The sequence below is a fragment of the Pinus tabuliformis genome, chromosome 9 (assembly GCF_031772625.1).
Source record: "Pinus tabuliformis cultivar Carrire ecotype Pingquan chromosome 9, CPIR1, whole genome shotgun sequence".
Classification (NCBI taxonomy): Eukaryota; Viridiplantae; Streptophyta; class Pinopsida; order Pinales; family Pinaceae; genus Pinus; species Pinus tabuliformis.
The window spans coordinates 1,873,964,120-1,873,978,165 of NC_142307.1; the positions used below are offsets into that span (position 1 = coordinate 1,873,964,120).

At 32.0% G+C, this 14,046-nt stretch overlaps 1 protein-coding gene across 1 annotated transcript; it reads right to left on the reverse strand.

Moving 5' to 3' along the window:
- Window positions 1–10,573: 10,573 nt before the first annotated feature.
- Window positions 10,574–12,026, reverse strand: LOC149156359 (galactinol synthase 4-like). Its single transcript, XM_089443565.1, has 4 exons — window positions 11,615–12,026; window positions 11,192–11,512; window positions 10,954–11,088; window positions 10,574–10,849 (listed from the first exon to the last, which is right to left on the reverse strand). Exons 1-4 carry the CDS (start codon window positions 11,945–11,947, stop codon window positions 10,592–10,594), a joined length of 1,047 nt encoding a protein of 348 aa, XP_089299691.1. The 5' UTR covers window positions 11,948–12,026; the 3' UTR covers window positions 10,574–10,591.
- Between the last annotated feature and the right edge of the window lie 2,020 nt (window positions 12,027–14,046).

Genomic DNA, 14,046 nt, shown 5'->3' on the forward strand with positions numbered 1-14,046 from the left:
TTGAATCAAACTTGAGTGACCATTGTTTGAGGAAAAAAAGTTAGGATCCCCAATCTACCTTCCTTCCTTGATCCTTTTCACTTCCTCCTTACTCTTGAAAATGAAAGCCATACGACCCTTCAAGAGAATTAGGAAAAAATGTAAATAACAAAGGGGACTCAAATAAACTTCCCAACCCATTATGTTGGAGTTTTTCCCACCATTATCCTTCCTCAAAAACTACCAACCGGATATTTTTCTTCCATGGGATTATCTAATTAAGCATGTATGATATCTCTCCCACCTAGAGATTAAACACGTTTCATCCTTATCTTTATACACCTATTCTTTTTCTTGCCCTCATGATATTTGAAAACTGAATGCCTACCTCCTAAACTAGCTTCTTAGCTTCTTCTTTGAAGGGAAGTGCTCTCTTCCAAGATGTGGAGGTGAGTCTAACTTCTTGCAAATCTTCGACAAGAAAGTGAAATTTGCCTCTTCCTTGAAGAAATTTGGTTTACTAGCTAATGGTTTGGAGAAGTGTTAGGTGGGTTTACCAATGATGGAAACTTCAACATCAACTTCAATGTAGGAAGTATACCTTGAGTATGTGTCAATTATCTAGGGTCTCCTTCATGTGGATCTTGTCGTTCCTTCAATGGGTTGACATAATTGTATTTATACGGCTTAACTTCCCTCTCCATCTAATAAAGAGTTCACTAGTAAAGGAGGCACTTCCTTGAAGATTTAAGGGGGGAAGGAAACCTAACATACATGCCTATAAGACCTTGGTTCCAAATATGAAATCATTTTCATGCCTTCTATTATAAAATGGTAAGTATAAGATCCCTTGAGGAAGAAAAAACATAAGAGAAAATTTTTCCCTATTTTAATATGCCATACTTTCCACATTGTATCTAAAAATAGATGGGTCATATGGGTCCTCCCCATAGACTAGAACTTCCTTCTTGTCCATATTCCTTCACCATTCACATGTAGACTATTGTACCCCACTAATAGGATTCAAAATAGGCACTTGTTGTCTCAAAACTATCTATATATCCAATGGGATTAGGAAGTAGGGATGTAAAGTTATAATATTGAAGAGTAGAATTTACAACATGATGGTATAAAAATATTAAGTATGCTACATTATACACATATTTTAGTGTTTTAACTAAAAGACTCCAATTAAGTCAATAGAGTAACAAACAATGCACGACACGTAGAAATACAAAATACAGGTTGGGAAGGTCCTTAAGAGGTGAAAATGAGAGTTATAAATTGGATGAAAGGACACAATACTTTGATTGTGATAGAACGGACATGATGGAATTTGACAAGCGTATACAATAGTAGAAAATTGGCAAATGAGCATGAATATTGGGTAGGGTGTAAAGAAGGGATAACAAAAGAGTATTAAACTATTTAAGAGATGTTTAATACTAAAAGCTAAAGGAATTGAAATATACATGAAATCGATAGAGAATACATAGAAAGACAAAAATGGTTAAGTTTAAGGTAGATTAGAGCACATAAAATGTACACTTAGGTAGGATAATATAGAATACATAACAAAGTAAGCAATAAACTAAATACATTAAAAAAAAACTTGTACTAATTGTAAGAATCTATGTGTATATCGATAGTTTAAGTTTCATATTGAGGACATTGGAGGCCTGGAATAGAAAAGTGTAGTTAGGAGGGTGATGAGTGTTCCAAGATTAGATGAATGTTATATGGCCTTTTTGGTAGGTATGAATATTAAATTTGGATATAAATTTTGTACATGTTGATATATACCTCGTACAATAAATCATTAGTTAATTATGATAGATACCTATCATAAATATGCATTATTAATAGTATATTAGGTAAATATAGTAGTTAGAGTGAAGTAAAAGCACTTATGTAAAATACATCTTGTAATGGCCCGAGGACAAGGGTTTGGTAAGGAATCTGAGTCCTATATTCATGCGAGGTAACTTAGATGATGATGATTAATGGTTGAGGACAAAGGTGTTTATCTAAATGAATACATGGGTGTTTTTCATGTCATGCACTATTATTCTATTGCAAAGATCATGTTTTTGATTGGATTTTTCAACATATACTAGGGTTTCTAACTATAAATATGTTGATAATGAGATGTTGATATGATATTTCATATTATGAATTTTGTTACTATACTATTTATTTCATTATTATGCATTGGAAAAAATTCTTATGTTAAAAAATGATAGAATTAATGTGATGAATAGTTGCTTGAGATTGCAGTAAAACTATAATTATATGGTTAAAAATATATTTATAGTTGAGTTAAGTATTGTATTTAGTATTTAAAAAAAAATCCAATATGATGTCCCCTAAGTATCACAATAAAGGTACAACTAGATCAATGTATATAAAAACATAAGTTTATCCATTAACTCCTATTATTTCTTGGACAAGATGACCACAACATATCTAAGGTCTAACATTCCATCCTTCACTTTTTAGCTTCTAAGAAATGTATTTATTCTCAACTACTTACATATTTGGGTCGTCTTCTTTTTGTGTACATGATGCAAATCAATTTTAGATAAAGGGGCACTTACCTCAAGACACCTTAACTAGGGCTACAATCCAAATTAACACAAAACTCCTAGCCAATAAATAATTACTTGAAATTTTAATATAATAATATGATATCCTACTTACCTCATTCGTTTTGCATGGTTCAAATTCATGCACTACCCCTAGTTTATTAAGTTCATACTTAGATATCAAGAAATGCCTCTAAATGTGTGGGTACTAAATTCCATGCACATTAGTATCTTCCATCATCACCTTAATAGCATCATGTAAGTGCTCCTATTTAACAAAATCAAAGGTAAGGTTAGCAATAGGTTTTTCTTGATCTCACATACAAGGATTATCTCAAAAGCTACAGTATTTCACACACAAATCTTGTTGATAATGGTTTCTCTCGCCAAAGATGGTCCACTAAGTTCTCATGGTTCATATTATACAAACTTTATACCCATTTAGTGCATACTTCTTGCTTCCCACTTCTTTATTAACTTAAGAAAATATTTAATCCCATATATTGCCTTATGAAAATTCCCACATTTAGATCTTTACAAGTGAAGGCACTTGCATGAAATATGACCAACCTCCATGAAATTAGAAAATATAGGAGTTACTCTTCTCCCTATGCATCCTCCATGTTTGTCTTATGCTTATCCTCTACTTAATCCACTTTTCACCATATAGATACTCCTTTTAATTTTACAACACTTATAATGAACAATAATTATCAACACTATGAATCATAGTTTGCAAAATCCATCATGCATAGTGTTGAGGTTGCTAGTATATTATAGGTCACTAATGGAGACCATAACTATGGTTTATGCATATCTCATAGTACTCTCCCATAAGACCTGCAGAAAAATAAATCATTATAGGTTTTGGACTAACATATCCTAACATTCTTATGCAAAATTGGTATATACCACATGCTATCTCTAATATAATCTTCCTTATTTAAAGTCTTAATCTTCATTAATAATATATAACTATTCCATGTTAGCATTATATCGTTATAGATGCAATACTTTTAAGAAAACCACCAATGGACTCTTTGTGCATACCTCTTATTATAGAGTCCACTAATTTTAATTGAATAATGTGAGTAGAAAAATTCCAATAAACCACTCATCATGCTAAGCACCGTAAATGATGTACCACATCCTACTCTAAATCTTTATCAAAGTCTTGCTTAATATGATATAACCATCTCATCGTTTCACAATTAAACATCCTTCAATAATAATAATTTAATATTAAGGTCACGATTAAGATAGACACCAAATTAGTGTATGAGACCCCCTTGTTCGTGGGACAAGAGACTTGTCCTCACACAAAGATTGATTGGTAAAGTTTATTAAGGTGTACATACTCTACCCCCCTCAGGGTTTCAACTTGTGATATCTTATGGAAACACATGTCCTTAAAAATTAGGCCCACTCAAGTTGTATTGTGTTTATTAACGTGCTAATATTATTACTTACTTCATAAAATATAATAATCTCAATAATATTTTGATTTTTTTAACTTATTTTGAAATAACTTTCACTTGTGAGTTTTCAATTTAAAATAATTTCTTTTCCAAGAAGGAAAATTTGTAATTTTTATTCCATTATAAAAAAATCACATAAAAAAGATAGTAATCTTCATAACATTGAAATATTTTGATCTTTTTTATTTATTTTAAAATAACTCTAAATATGAATTGATTTGTGAGTTTTTTTTACCATGACAACCTTTCCTTTTCAAAGAAGAAAATCATAACTTCCAATCCATTATAAATGAAGATCGCATTTTCCACACTAATAATAAAAAGTAACATAGGTTCATATTGAGCTTACAAGAGTGCAAGTGCACAATGAAGATCATATCTTCCACAAGAATAATAAAAAATAACACAGGTGTGCATATTGAGCTTACTAGAGTGCAAATGCACACTACATTCACAAGGTTAGTATTATAATAACAACATGCATTCATTTCTTATTCTTTATAAAACAATCTTCTATATTCCTTCTTTTTATTTCTTTCTCCCTTTTCACTTCTTGTGACCCCTTTGAAGAAGGAGCATGATGGCTAGCATGTAACACGTAACTTAGTATATGGGATAGAATAGTATGGTGGATAGTCACCAACTCTGTGAATTCTATAGATAAATATGCATAAAAATATTGGATATGTGAATTGCAAATGTGATCCCCAGGTTAAAACCAAATGCTTAATACTTACCTGCAGCAAGCATAATAATACCGTATGTGGTCATTTATAACATTTCTACACATTTTTTATTTTAAAAATATTTTAAAGTTTAATGGATTATTAAAACAAACTTGCATACATCATGGGACAATTAAATATCCTTGTGATAAAACAAACTATAATTAAATATATAAATTTAAATATTCTATAAATATCTATATTCTCATTAAAAACATATTTAATATATGTTTTTATTTATTTTTTTGAAAAGTTTGGAATGTTTTAAAAAATTGGTTAGTTACTTAGAACTCAATGCCATGAATAAAACAATGCATAGCTACCCTTTAGAATGAGCCACTAGGCATATTAAATGGTTGATGTAATATGTTTTAACAAAAAATTAAAACAAATAGTCGTTTGAGTTAAATATTTCGATATTGATTTTTTTTATTTATTTCGATACATCATCATTACTTCAAAGTAACATGTTGCCATTTTCAACCGGAGTTTATTATTTGATTTGGTTGTTCCCTTTATTTAAAAGGATTTAAGTTTATAAGATATTTTTAATTCGTAAATATGCCAACATATTTCATTATCAACATAAAATTAAAATTTATATTTAATCCAAAAATACCTTTTTCCACTTCTAATAAAAATGATATAAAAAATTGTAATTATCCCCCAAAAAAAAAAAAAAAAATTATTCCACTTTCCATTGGTAATTTCTATTGATAAAATTAATCTTTTGCATTATTTAAATAAAGAAACCTATAGCAATATTGTTTCACTCAAATATGTGAAATGTTGATCTCAAAACCTAATCTACATTATGAGACAACGAAAATGATTTACTAGTCGTGATCTCATTCAACGTCATCAAATTTGTGATGTATTAATTTATATGCAATGATAGGCCCAAAATGAGGCATCTCGACGGCGAAGATATTATTTATCATCTCATTATCTGACTTGTCAAACATTAGCATATGTTCCCTTTTCCATGGTTTGCAATGAAGAACTTTGACGATCGTCGTGCTACCTTGGTGCTAGTTAGGGAGTTCAGGCTCATCACATACCAATACCTCAATATTTATTTCACGAGGAAGGAAATGGAGAGGGCCAACCCCTCTCCATGCATTGCTATGATGTTTATTCATGTTCACTCAATTCCAACCCATTGTAAACACCCTCAAACACACATTCGGCGTAGGCTCTAGAGCCACACTAGGTCCTAGAACCCAACTGAGGGATTTTGACAATTACTAACCCAAACCTTGCTAGGGAAGAGCATTCTCTGGCTCTCACTACCACCTCTTCCTTCAATAATGCCTCCACTTTGCACTTTTCCTGCCATATTGAAAGAATGCTCTATAGATTTAGGTCATAGAGACACCCCTCATGTTAGATTCTTTCCTTTAAAGTTTCCATAAATAATTCTAACAAGTTATCCCTTGAAATATTCTTTACCCTTAGAATCAACTTTTGGAATTGTTAAATCTGCTCTATAACTGGACCTTTTTGACGAAGATTTACCAATTGACTAAAGAATGTGTTTCTCTTAATATCTCCATAATGTGCCATCAATTCCTCTATAAAAATGGACCAAGATATAACATAATCATTTTTTCTTTCACAAAGCCATTGATATCATACATGTTGGACATGTTTTAAAAACATGGATGCAATATTTACCTTTTGTAAGGATGTCATTTGGTGTACATAAAAGTATTGCTCCATCTGAAATATCCATGTTACATGATCATTCCATTAAAATTTATTCATATCAATCTTTGAAATGTAGTAGTTCCTTGGTACTAACTTGAATTCTTGATGATGTGGATCTTGGATTGAAAATTCATGATCATGGTTCTGCGATTCAAAATTTGTGCTCTCTAATTATGATAGCATACTCCCCATATGATTGGTTCTCAACAACATGCTTCTCCTTATAATCATGATTTCCTTGCATCTCCACATCCCTTTTAGGAAGTCTCTCCAAAAGAATATTTTCTATGGAAATCATGGATTTTTATATTTTTTTCCTTATTTTCATTCAACTTCTTTTCTATTCCTTCCTTATTTTAATTCAACTTATTTTCTATTCCTTCCTTATCTTCATTCATCTTCTTTTCCATTTCTCTTTTAGGCTTTTCTCAAGAACTTGAGAAATTCACCTTTTTCAACATACTACTATCTACTTCATTAACTTTCTTCTCTAATTGAGATAACCTAAATTCTAAGTCTTCACATTCTTCATGAGTCAAGGATGGGACTTCAATAGATTTAATTGGTGTAGTAGATTTATTTTGAGGCATGTTGAAAAATAATAATATCACTCCTCTTTATTACAACCCAAAAAAGGGGACATTCTAATGAACAATTATGTCACTAGTAAGTTATGTACTTTAATTTGGAGGATATCAGAATGGATGAATCTTTATTGATATATCTATAATGGTATTTGAGGCATTTTGGATTTGATTTTTCTTTTGTAATACTCTGATATGTAGATTTTTTAATTCCATAGGTGTGAACTAAATTTTATGTATCAACTGAAAGTTATAGTATCTTTCCCAAAACTTACTTATTTTTTGACCTCTTCCCATGAGCAAACTTGTATAACATGCCATGTGTCCAATTCTTGAAATATAACTATAAAATTTGTATCTAAGGTAATTTTATACATCTCTAGAAATTCTAAATATTTCACAGTCTAAAAACTTATATACAAGAAGATATAGCAATATACCAAGTTGTTTTGTTTAAAATTTATTTCACGACTGTTCACAAACCCTAACTTCCATAACATATAAATCCAAAAGTATAGCGAACCAACTTTTGAAAATGGAAACAACTATTTCCCAATATTTCTCCTTAGTACAGTCCAAGTTTCACTTTATGAAGCCTTACAGAAAAAGTTATACCATAAATTCCAAACTAACCTATTTGATACTGATTTTTGGAGCATAAAGGAACTGTAACTTCCTTGGAGCATAATCTCGAAAATATAGGGAATGAAGATTTGTAAACTGGACCAAATGTTCACCACAAATTTTCTTCAACGTGGACAAAGTTTCATAGTCTAAAGCATTAAAAATAGATTATAGTGAAAATGTTGAACTGACCTAGGTTTGAGACAAAATTTATGAGCATTTAGAAACCCTAACTTCCTTGGACCATATCTCCAAAAATATAGCAAACCAAGATTTGAAACTTAAACCAAATATTATTTGAGATATCTTTTCAATCTTCGTTGGGCTTCACCATCTGAATCCTGTCAAAAAAAAAGTTACAGTGAAAATTCCACAAAGACTTGTTTGAAGCAATAAAACTCTAGGATCAATGCCTTAAAAATGATAAGAAACCAATATTTATAGTACAGTTTGAAGGAAAAACCTCCTCTTACGCTAAATACAATGAACAAGACAACGTTTGATGATCCTAAAACTAGATCTTCTTAGTATATATAAAGGAGACAAAGGACACAATTATAATAAATGGGACCATGAGGGGTTCTGGCGTACATAAAAATATAACAATTGAAATGTAATTACTCAATATATGGCTTAATAAGGGGATTTTGGGTTAACATTGGGATTATATAAGGATTAACAAAATAAAATATCTACTTCTAGAATTACCAACAATATATTGGAGCATTTAAAATGGACACGAAAGAAGTTGGATGATAGGTTGGCTAATAATGAGAGATGAATTTTTTAAATCTTCCTCTAAACTACTAAGGGAATGATAATATTGAAGAATCTATCAAGTAACAATGCCTCCACATTGCATTGTAGGACCATTCCCCATGTGACATGTATCCATGGTTCACATATGAAAAAAAATAATGGGATGAGGCACCTGGGCTTGGTGGAGATCTATGGCACTCGTGACTTAGCGAAGAAGGTTTAATCATGGGTTGACATGCAATCAGCCAAGGAATTAGTTGGTAATTGTAGTATGGTGGTCTAAAAAATAATCGATATAGTATTGAAATACCACTGCGAAGGTGTTATGAGACCTAGAAGTGCTTTGATGGAAAATTGTAGGAAGCGTATTGGAAGCTATGGAACTTTCATGGACGTTGGGTTATAAGCAAAATGTGTTTATATTTTTGAGGGCTTGTAGGAATAAGAATCTCTTCAACTTATAAACTTTGTTATAGTTCATTTATATGGTGATTTTACTTCTCCGGTGAGGCTCTTAGAGGTGGGAGTGATGTAGCCTTCTACTATGATGGATTTGGTTATCGTACAAGCCTTTGGATGGTGTTCAAGTCACACATAAAGAAAGTTTGGTTGGCATATTTGGAAAAAAAATTAGTTGGAGCCTTTGGTAGTTTTATTTTGGCATCAATTTCCAAAGTGGTAGCGCACCATCATGCAAAATTTTAGTTCTAGGCAAGTCCTCATCTTTTCATCATTATTCTTGTGAAGTCTCTTCTTTAATTTTTCCTTTCACAACTGTATTCTTGTTTTTTCTGGTGGAGGGTGTTATATTTAAGGCTTTTACCTTCTATGTATATACTCCTCCCACTCACTCTTGGTTTATCTCTCCTCAATGGTAGTTGTTCACTACTTTTGATTGTGTAAAATTTGGTCTTAGTCTCTCCTTAGGAGGAGTCCTTGGGTTAAGGTCTCCTTTTCTCTAGCATACATTATCTCTATTTTCCCCTTAGCCCCAACGATCACTTCAATTTCCCTGAATACGTCAAGCCTTTTTTCAACTATATAGATTTTCCTTCATCTTTGTGTGTTTTTCAAGGCCTAATCTTATAGATTATTCGCCATCTAAGTAGATGCTTTTCTTTGTTAGATTCTTATATAAATAGTGATAGCAACAAGGCTACATTCATAAGTATAGATAGTAATATGTTTGACAACAGAATATTAAGTAGACAAACAGTGAATTATCTTTTCATTTTTGTCAACAAGATTAAATTGTGGATGTGGATCTACCAAGTCACCTAGAGGAATCAAAGATAAGTCCAAAGTTTCATATTAAATATGGATCTACCAAGTGCACTTAGAGGGATCAAGTCTAGAGTTCTAGAGTTAAGATAGATCTAAATTAGTACTCGGGCATTCCATAATGGATTTCATCAAACTTTCGAATAAACTTCGCCATAACAAATACTATGAATTATGCAATACATGGACCTATAAATAAACCCATGAAATAAGTAAATAAAACTTGTATTAAAAAATAAAAATTATTTTTTAATTTTAATTTTAATTAAATTACACAATTTGAAATAACATTACGTTACATAATTTGCCTAAAATTTTCACATTACTTATGTGATTAATTACATAATTTGATATAAAATTTCATTACATAATTTGGATGAAGTGAGAAAAACCATTTTCCTTATGTGGTCGGTAAAAAGGCTTAATTTGGGAAGAAAAGTGCTATTGTAATGAGAACCCTTTTTTGCAACTCGTAAATCATTTTCTGAAGAAAAATGAGACGGCTAATCATCAAATATGACTTTGCATCACACGCTCAAAAAAAATCATTGGTATCCCAGGTTTTGTAAGTTTTATAACAATTCATAATGAAATCAAATTTCCCTCATTGTTGTACGATTAAATTAAAAAATGCAGAAAATAAAAGAATAGCCATGGGCATCGAAATATATAAATGTCAATTTGTCTATTTACAAATATTGTTTGAATTAATTTACAATCAGTAACCGTCACCGAAACGGCAAAACCGTCAATATACAGTATGATCTACCGTATCATATACAAAAAATTGTCCCCGCCTGTGCCAATGGATTATAATCTATACAGATTTATTTTACTACACACGACTTTTGGAAATTTGAAATCTCTTAAGCTGCAGGCGGTGCAGGCATTAAGTTGGGGTTTGTTGGCATCACAGCAGGGAATGAATTGGCAGCCACTCGTTCCAGATCATTGGATTTTCCGTCCGCTTCTGAAGTTGGATTTGGAATTGTAATAATATCTCCTGATCCCGAGTGGTCGAGAGAGGGGTCATTGTATATATCCCACCATTTCTGTACCAACAATTTTATATCTTCTCGCTCCATATTTTCCTCCTTCCTACTGTACCTCCACGGCTTCGACCCCTGCACATGATACCCTGCTTGCTCAGAAAACCGATCTCGTCTTCCATATTGTTTCTATCGAAAATGCAATTGCAGAAATTTTGAGGAGTGAAAAGAAAGCTTACAGCAGCACAATAGTGAACAACTTTGACAGTGTCCAAGTCCACGTTCTGGGGATGTCGCCACAGCATGGCCAGAACCAGATTGTACACCAAGGGGATGGGCTTGTATACCTTCTCAAAAAACATGTTCAAGAAATCCTACAAAACAGTATACATATAGTACAATTTAGTCATAAACGGAATCCACTAAACCAAACAAAATTTTAGATGAACCTGACTGAAATCGAGAGCAGATGCAGACCTGTTCTGCGAAGGGCGTTGGCACAGTGGCCATCAGAGTTTCCAAAAGGCAGTCGAAGGTCAGCTGACTCGGCTCAAAAACGAACATTCCAGCATTGAAGTATGGAGAGGGACGTTGCCTTAATTCCACGGGCCACGACACCTTCTCCGGGCACTGCTGACAGTATCCGATGTTGTACTGCGGAGTGTGACTCCATGTCTTCTCGCAGAAGCAATCCATGACGGCATAGAAATATCCATCCCGCATGTCAAAGAGATGGTCAATGTTGTCAAAGACTTGGATGTCCGCGTCCAGATATACCATCTTGCTGTACTCCTCAAACTGCCCATCGCTCAAAACAAAACAAGATTGTTAATAACTAGCTATATTCGGGTTATATTTAACAAAGATATTGTTGTTAAAATTTGCAAGAAATGAAAATACCTCCCAAATACGGAGTTTGGAGTAGTTGAGGACATAGTAAGGCATTGAAAATTGCACTTGATTCTCCGGGGGGTGGATGGGTTGAATCTGGCGAACAATACAACCCTGTCTTCGCAATTGCAGGCGATGATCCTCTGGAACATCGGGCAGCACAGCAACGACAAGAGGATATGCGCTCTTCACCTTGCGGAGACCCTTTGCAAGACCGATGACACCTTTCACATAGTCGCCGGATCCAGCCAAGAAAGTCACGTACGCTCTCATGCACTTCTTCTTGGCCGCCGCAGCCTTTACACCGAAGAGCTGATCTACAGCAGAAATTTCTGGATTCATGGTGAAAGACGGAGAATAGATATTGTGTAGGTCGGAATTCAATAATCTGTTGGAAAGTAGAGGAACGAATTTGCAGAACAAGAATGTAGTGTGTGTTTTGCCTAAATGGGAGCGTGTGTTTTATAGGCAAAAAGGGTCGGCTGTAACGGATAAAGTAGGTGGAACACAACAATATCCAAAATGCAATAGCAAATAGAAAGCTGACAGCATAGCATATACGTGTCATTTCCTCCATGGTCTATGATAGATTCAGGGGTAAAGAGCGGAATTCGGTACGTCCCTCTGCTTCTCCGAAACTTCATATTCACCCGCAAATTGGAATGGTTGGAAGTTTACCCAAAGCTATGGCCGGTCGAGTTACGTTCTTGGTTTGGTGAAACTGCCATAGAATCTGGTTATTGAATGGAATATTCGAAATTGGACATTTAGTGGAGACTGGGCTGTCAATATTTAAGTGGACATTGTAACAATGCATTTCAAGGCGTCACGAACGGCACTAACTGCGCCGGTTGGTGTGTGAGTACGTGGAGTAGAGAGAGTGATCGGATGAGAGTGTTTGACGTTGAGGACATTGCCTTATATTAAAAGTTACATAGGAGGAGGAGGAGGTTTCTTATATTAAAAGTTACATTGAAAGTCAGGTTTCTTATTTTACAGGGCAAGGCTAGTGGCAGTGGGGCATATTTCGTCAAGAAATAGAGAGGACATTTGGAACAGGTGTATAGGAGTAGGATTGCTCGACTTTTTTTTTTTTTTTTTTCAGAAATAGAATTGCTGTTGACTTTGCTACGAGGGTGTTTTTAATTTTAAATTTGTTTGTCTAATATAATAAAATAGAGGTATATTTTTTTTTAGTATAATAAAAATAATTGGACTATAATGAAGAAAACTGATTTTATAAAAGTATTGGTTTTTAAGAATTTGATGAGTAAAAGAGTTTGAAGTTTATTAGAGCGTTAAAATTAATTACAGAATTAATAGTCCATTATGTTGATGTATCGGGTTTTTGTAATGGGAGGCTGTAAGTAAGGTCTCTCGTCACAAAATTCCGATGTTGTGGCTAGTTTCCAGCTTTTATTTTATTTATCTATAGATTATTTTATTTATCTTTTCCTAAGTTATTGATCCCTATTCATTAATTTAATGTTATATAAAGAATAATTTAATTTTTTATAATACTAAATTTCATTTAAATTATCTCAATAAAAGAATAAAATTTTATTCATTATATTGTTTATTTCCTAAACAATTTTATGTGTTTTTTCAAAAAAAATAAAAATTTTTACTATAAAGAAATATTTTTAAATTTTATATTAAAATATCAATGATAACTTTTAGCCGCAGTTTAATCAGACTTTTTTTTTGCCTAGAAAATCGTGGAAATTTCGGCACTATTTTGATAAAATCCTATAATGATTTTTGTAAATCCAGGTTATAGTTGTTAAACTTCAAGATTTTGGGTGCCCCAAAAGTTTTTGATGGTGCTAAATCTATTTCCAGCAATTCCTTTTAAGAGATGACTCCCAACTTTTTTATATGCATTTTAAAAATAAACATTAAGTTTAATTCACATTTAATATACTATATGAATTTTATTTTTATCTTGAAACATTTTATTAGATGATACTCTCTGTCAAGTGTCCACATTCAAGGTTATTAGGTTTATCAATCAAAGAAAAGTTTAAAATGTTTATTTAGATACTTAAAAATTATCATTAATAAACGGTTTAATTAATTTTGTTTTTTTTTTTAAATCTTCAATTTATAAATGTTGTCAATTGAGGCATTCAATAGAACTTGGCTATCTTATTTATAAATATTTTGATTAATGATTTTATATATTAAATAAATTGTCTTTTTTTAATAACAGTTAGTTGATAAGTTAAATCTCTATTTTAATGATTTTATATATTAAATAAATTGTGTTTTTTATTTTTATTTTTAAGTAACAATTTTTAGTTATTAGTTAGTTGATATGTTAAATGAGTTTTTTTTAATTTTTTTGTTTTCCTATGATTTTTATTAATTATTTTTAGTTTTAAAAATGTTAATATTTTTTATAAAATTAAAGATTAATAAAAATAATCGATTTTATAACA

Excerpts from the sequence above, each read along its gene's own strand:
- LOC149156359 (XM_089443565.1), bottom strand. The coding sequence starts at position 11,947 with ATGAATCCAGAAATTTCTGCTGTAGATCAGCTCTTCGGTGTAAAGGCT. Across the intron at positions 11,089-11,191 it reads CAACGCCCTTCGCAGAACAG|GATTTCTTGAACATGTTTTT; the intron begins GTCTGCATCTGC and ends ACTGTTTTGTAG. Across the intron at positions 10,850-10,953 it reads TTGTTCACTATTGTGCTGCT|GGGTCGAAGCCGTGGAGGTA; the intron begins GTAAGCTTTCTT and ends TATCATGTGCAG.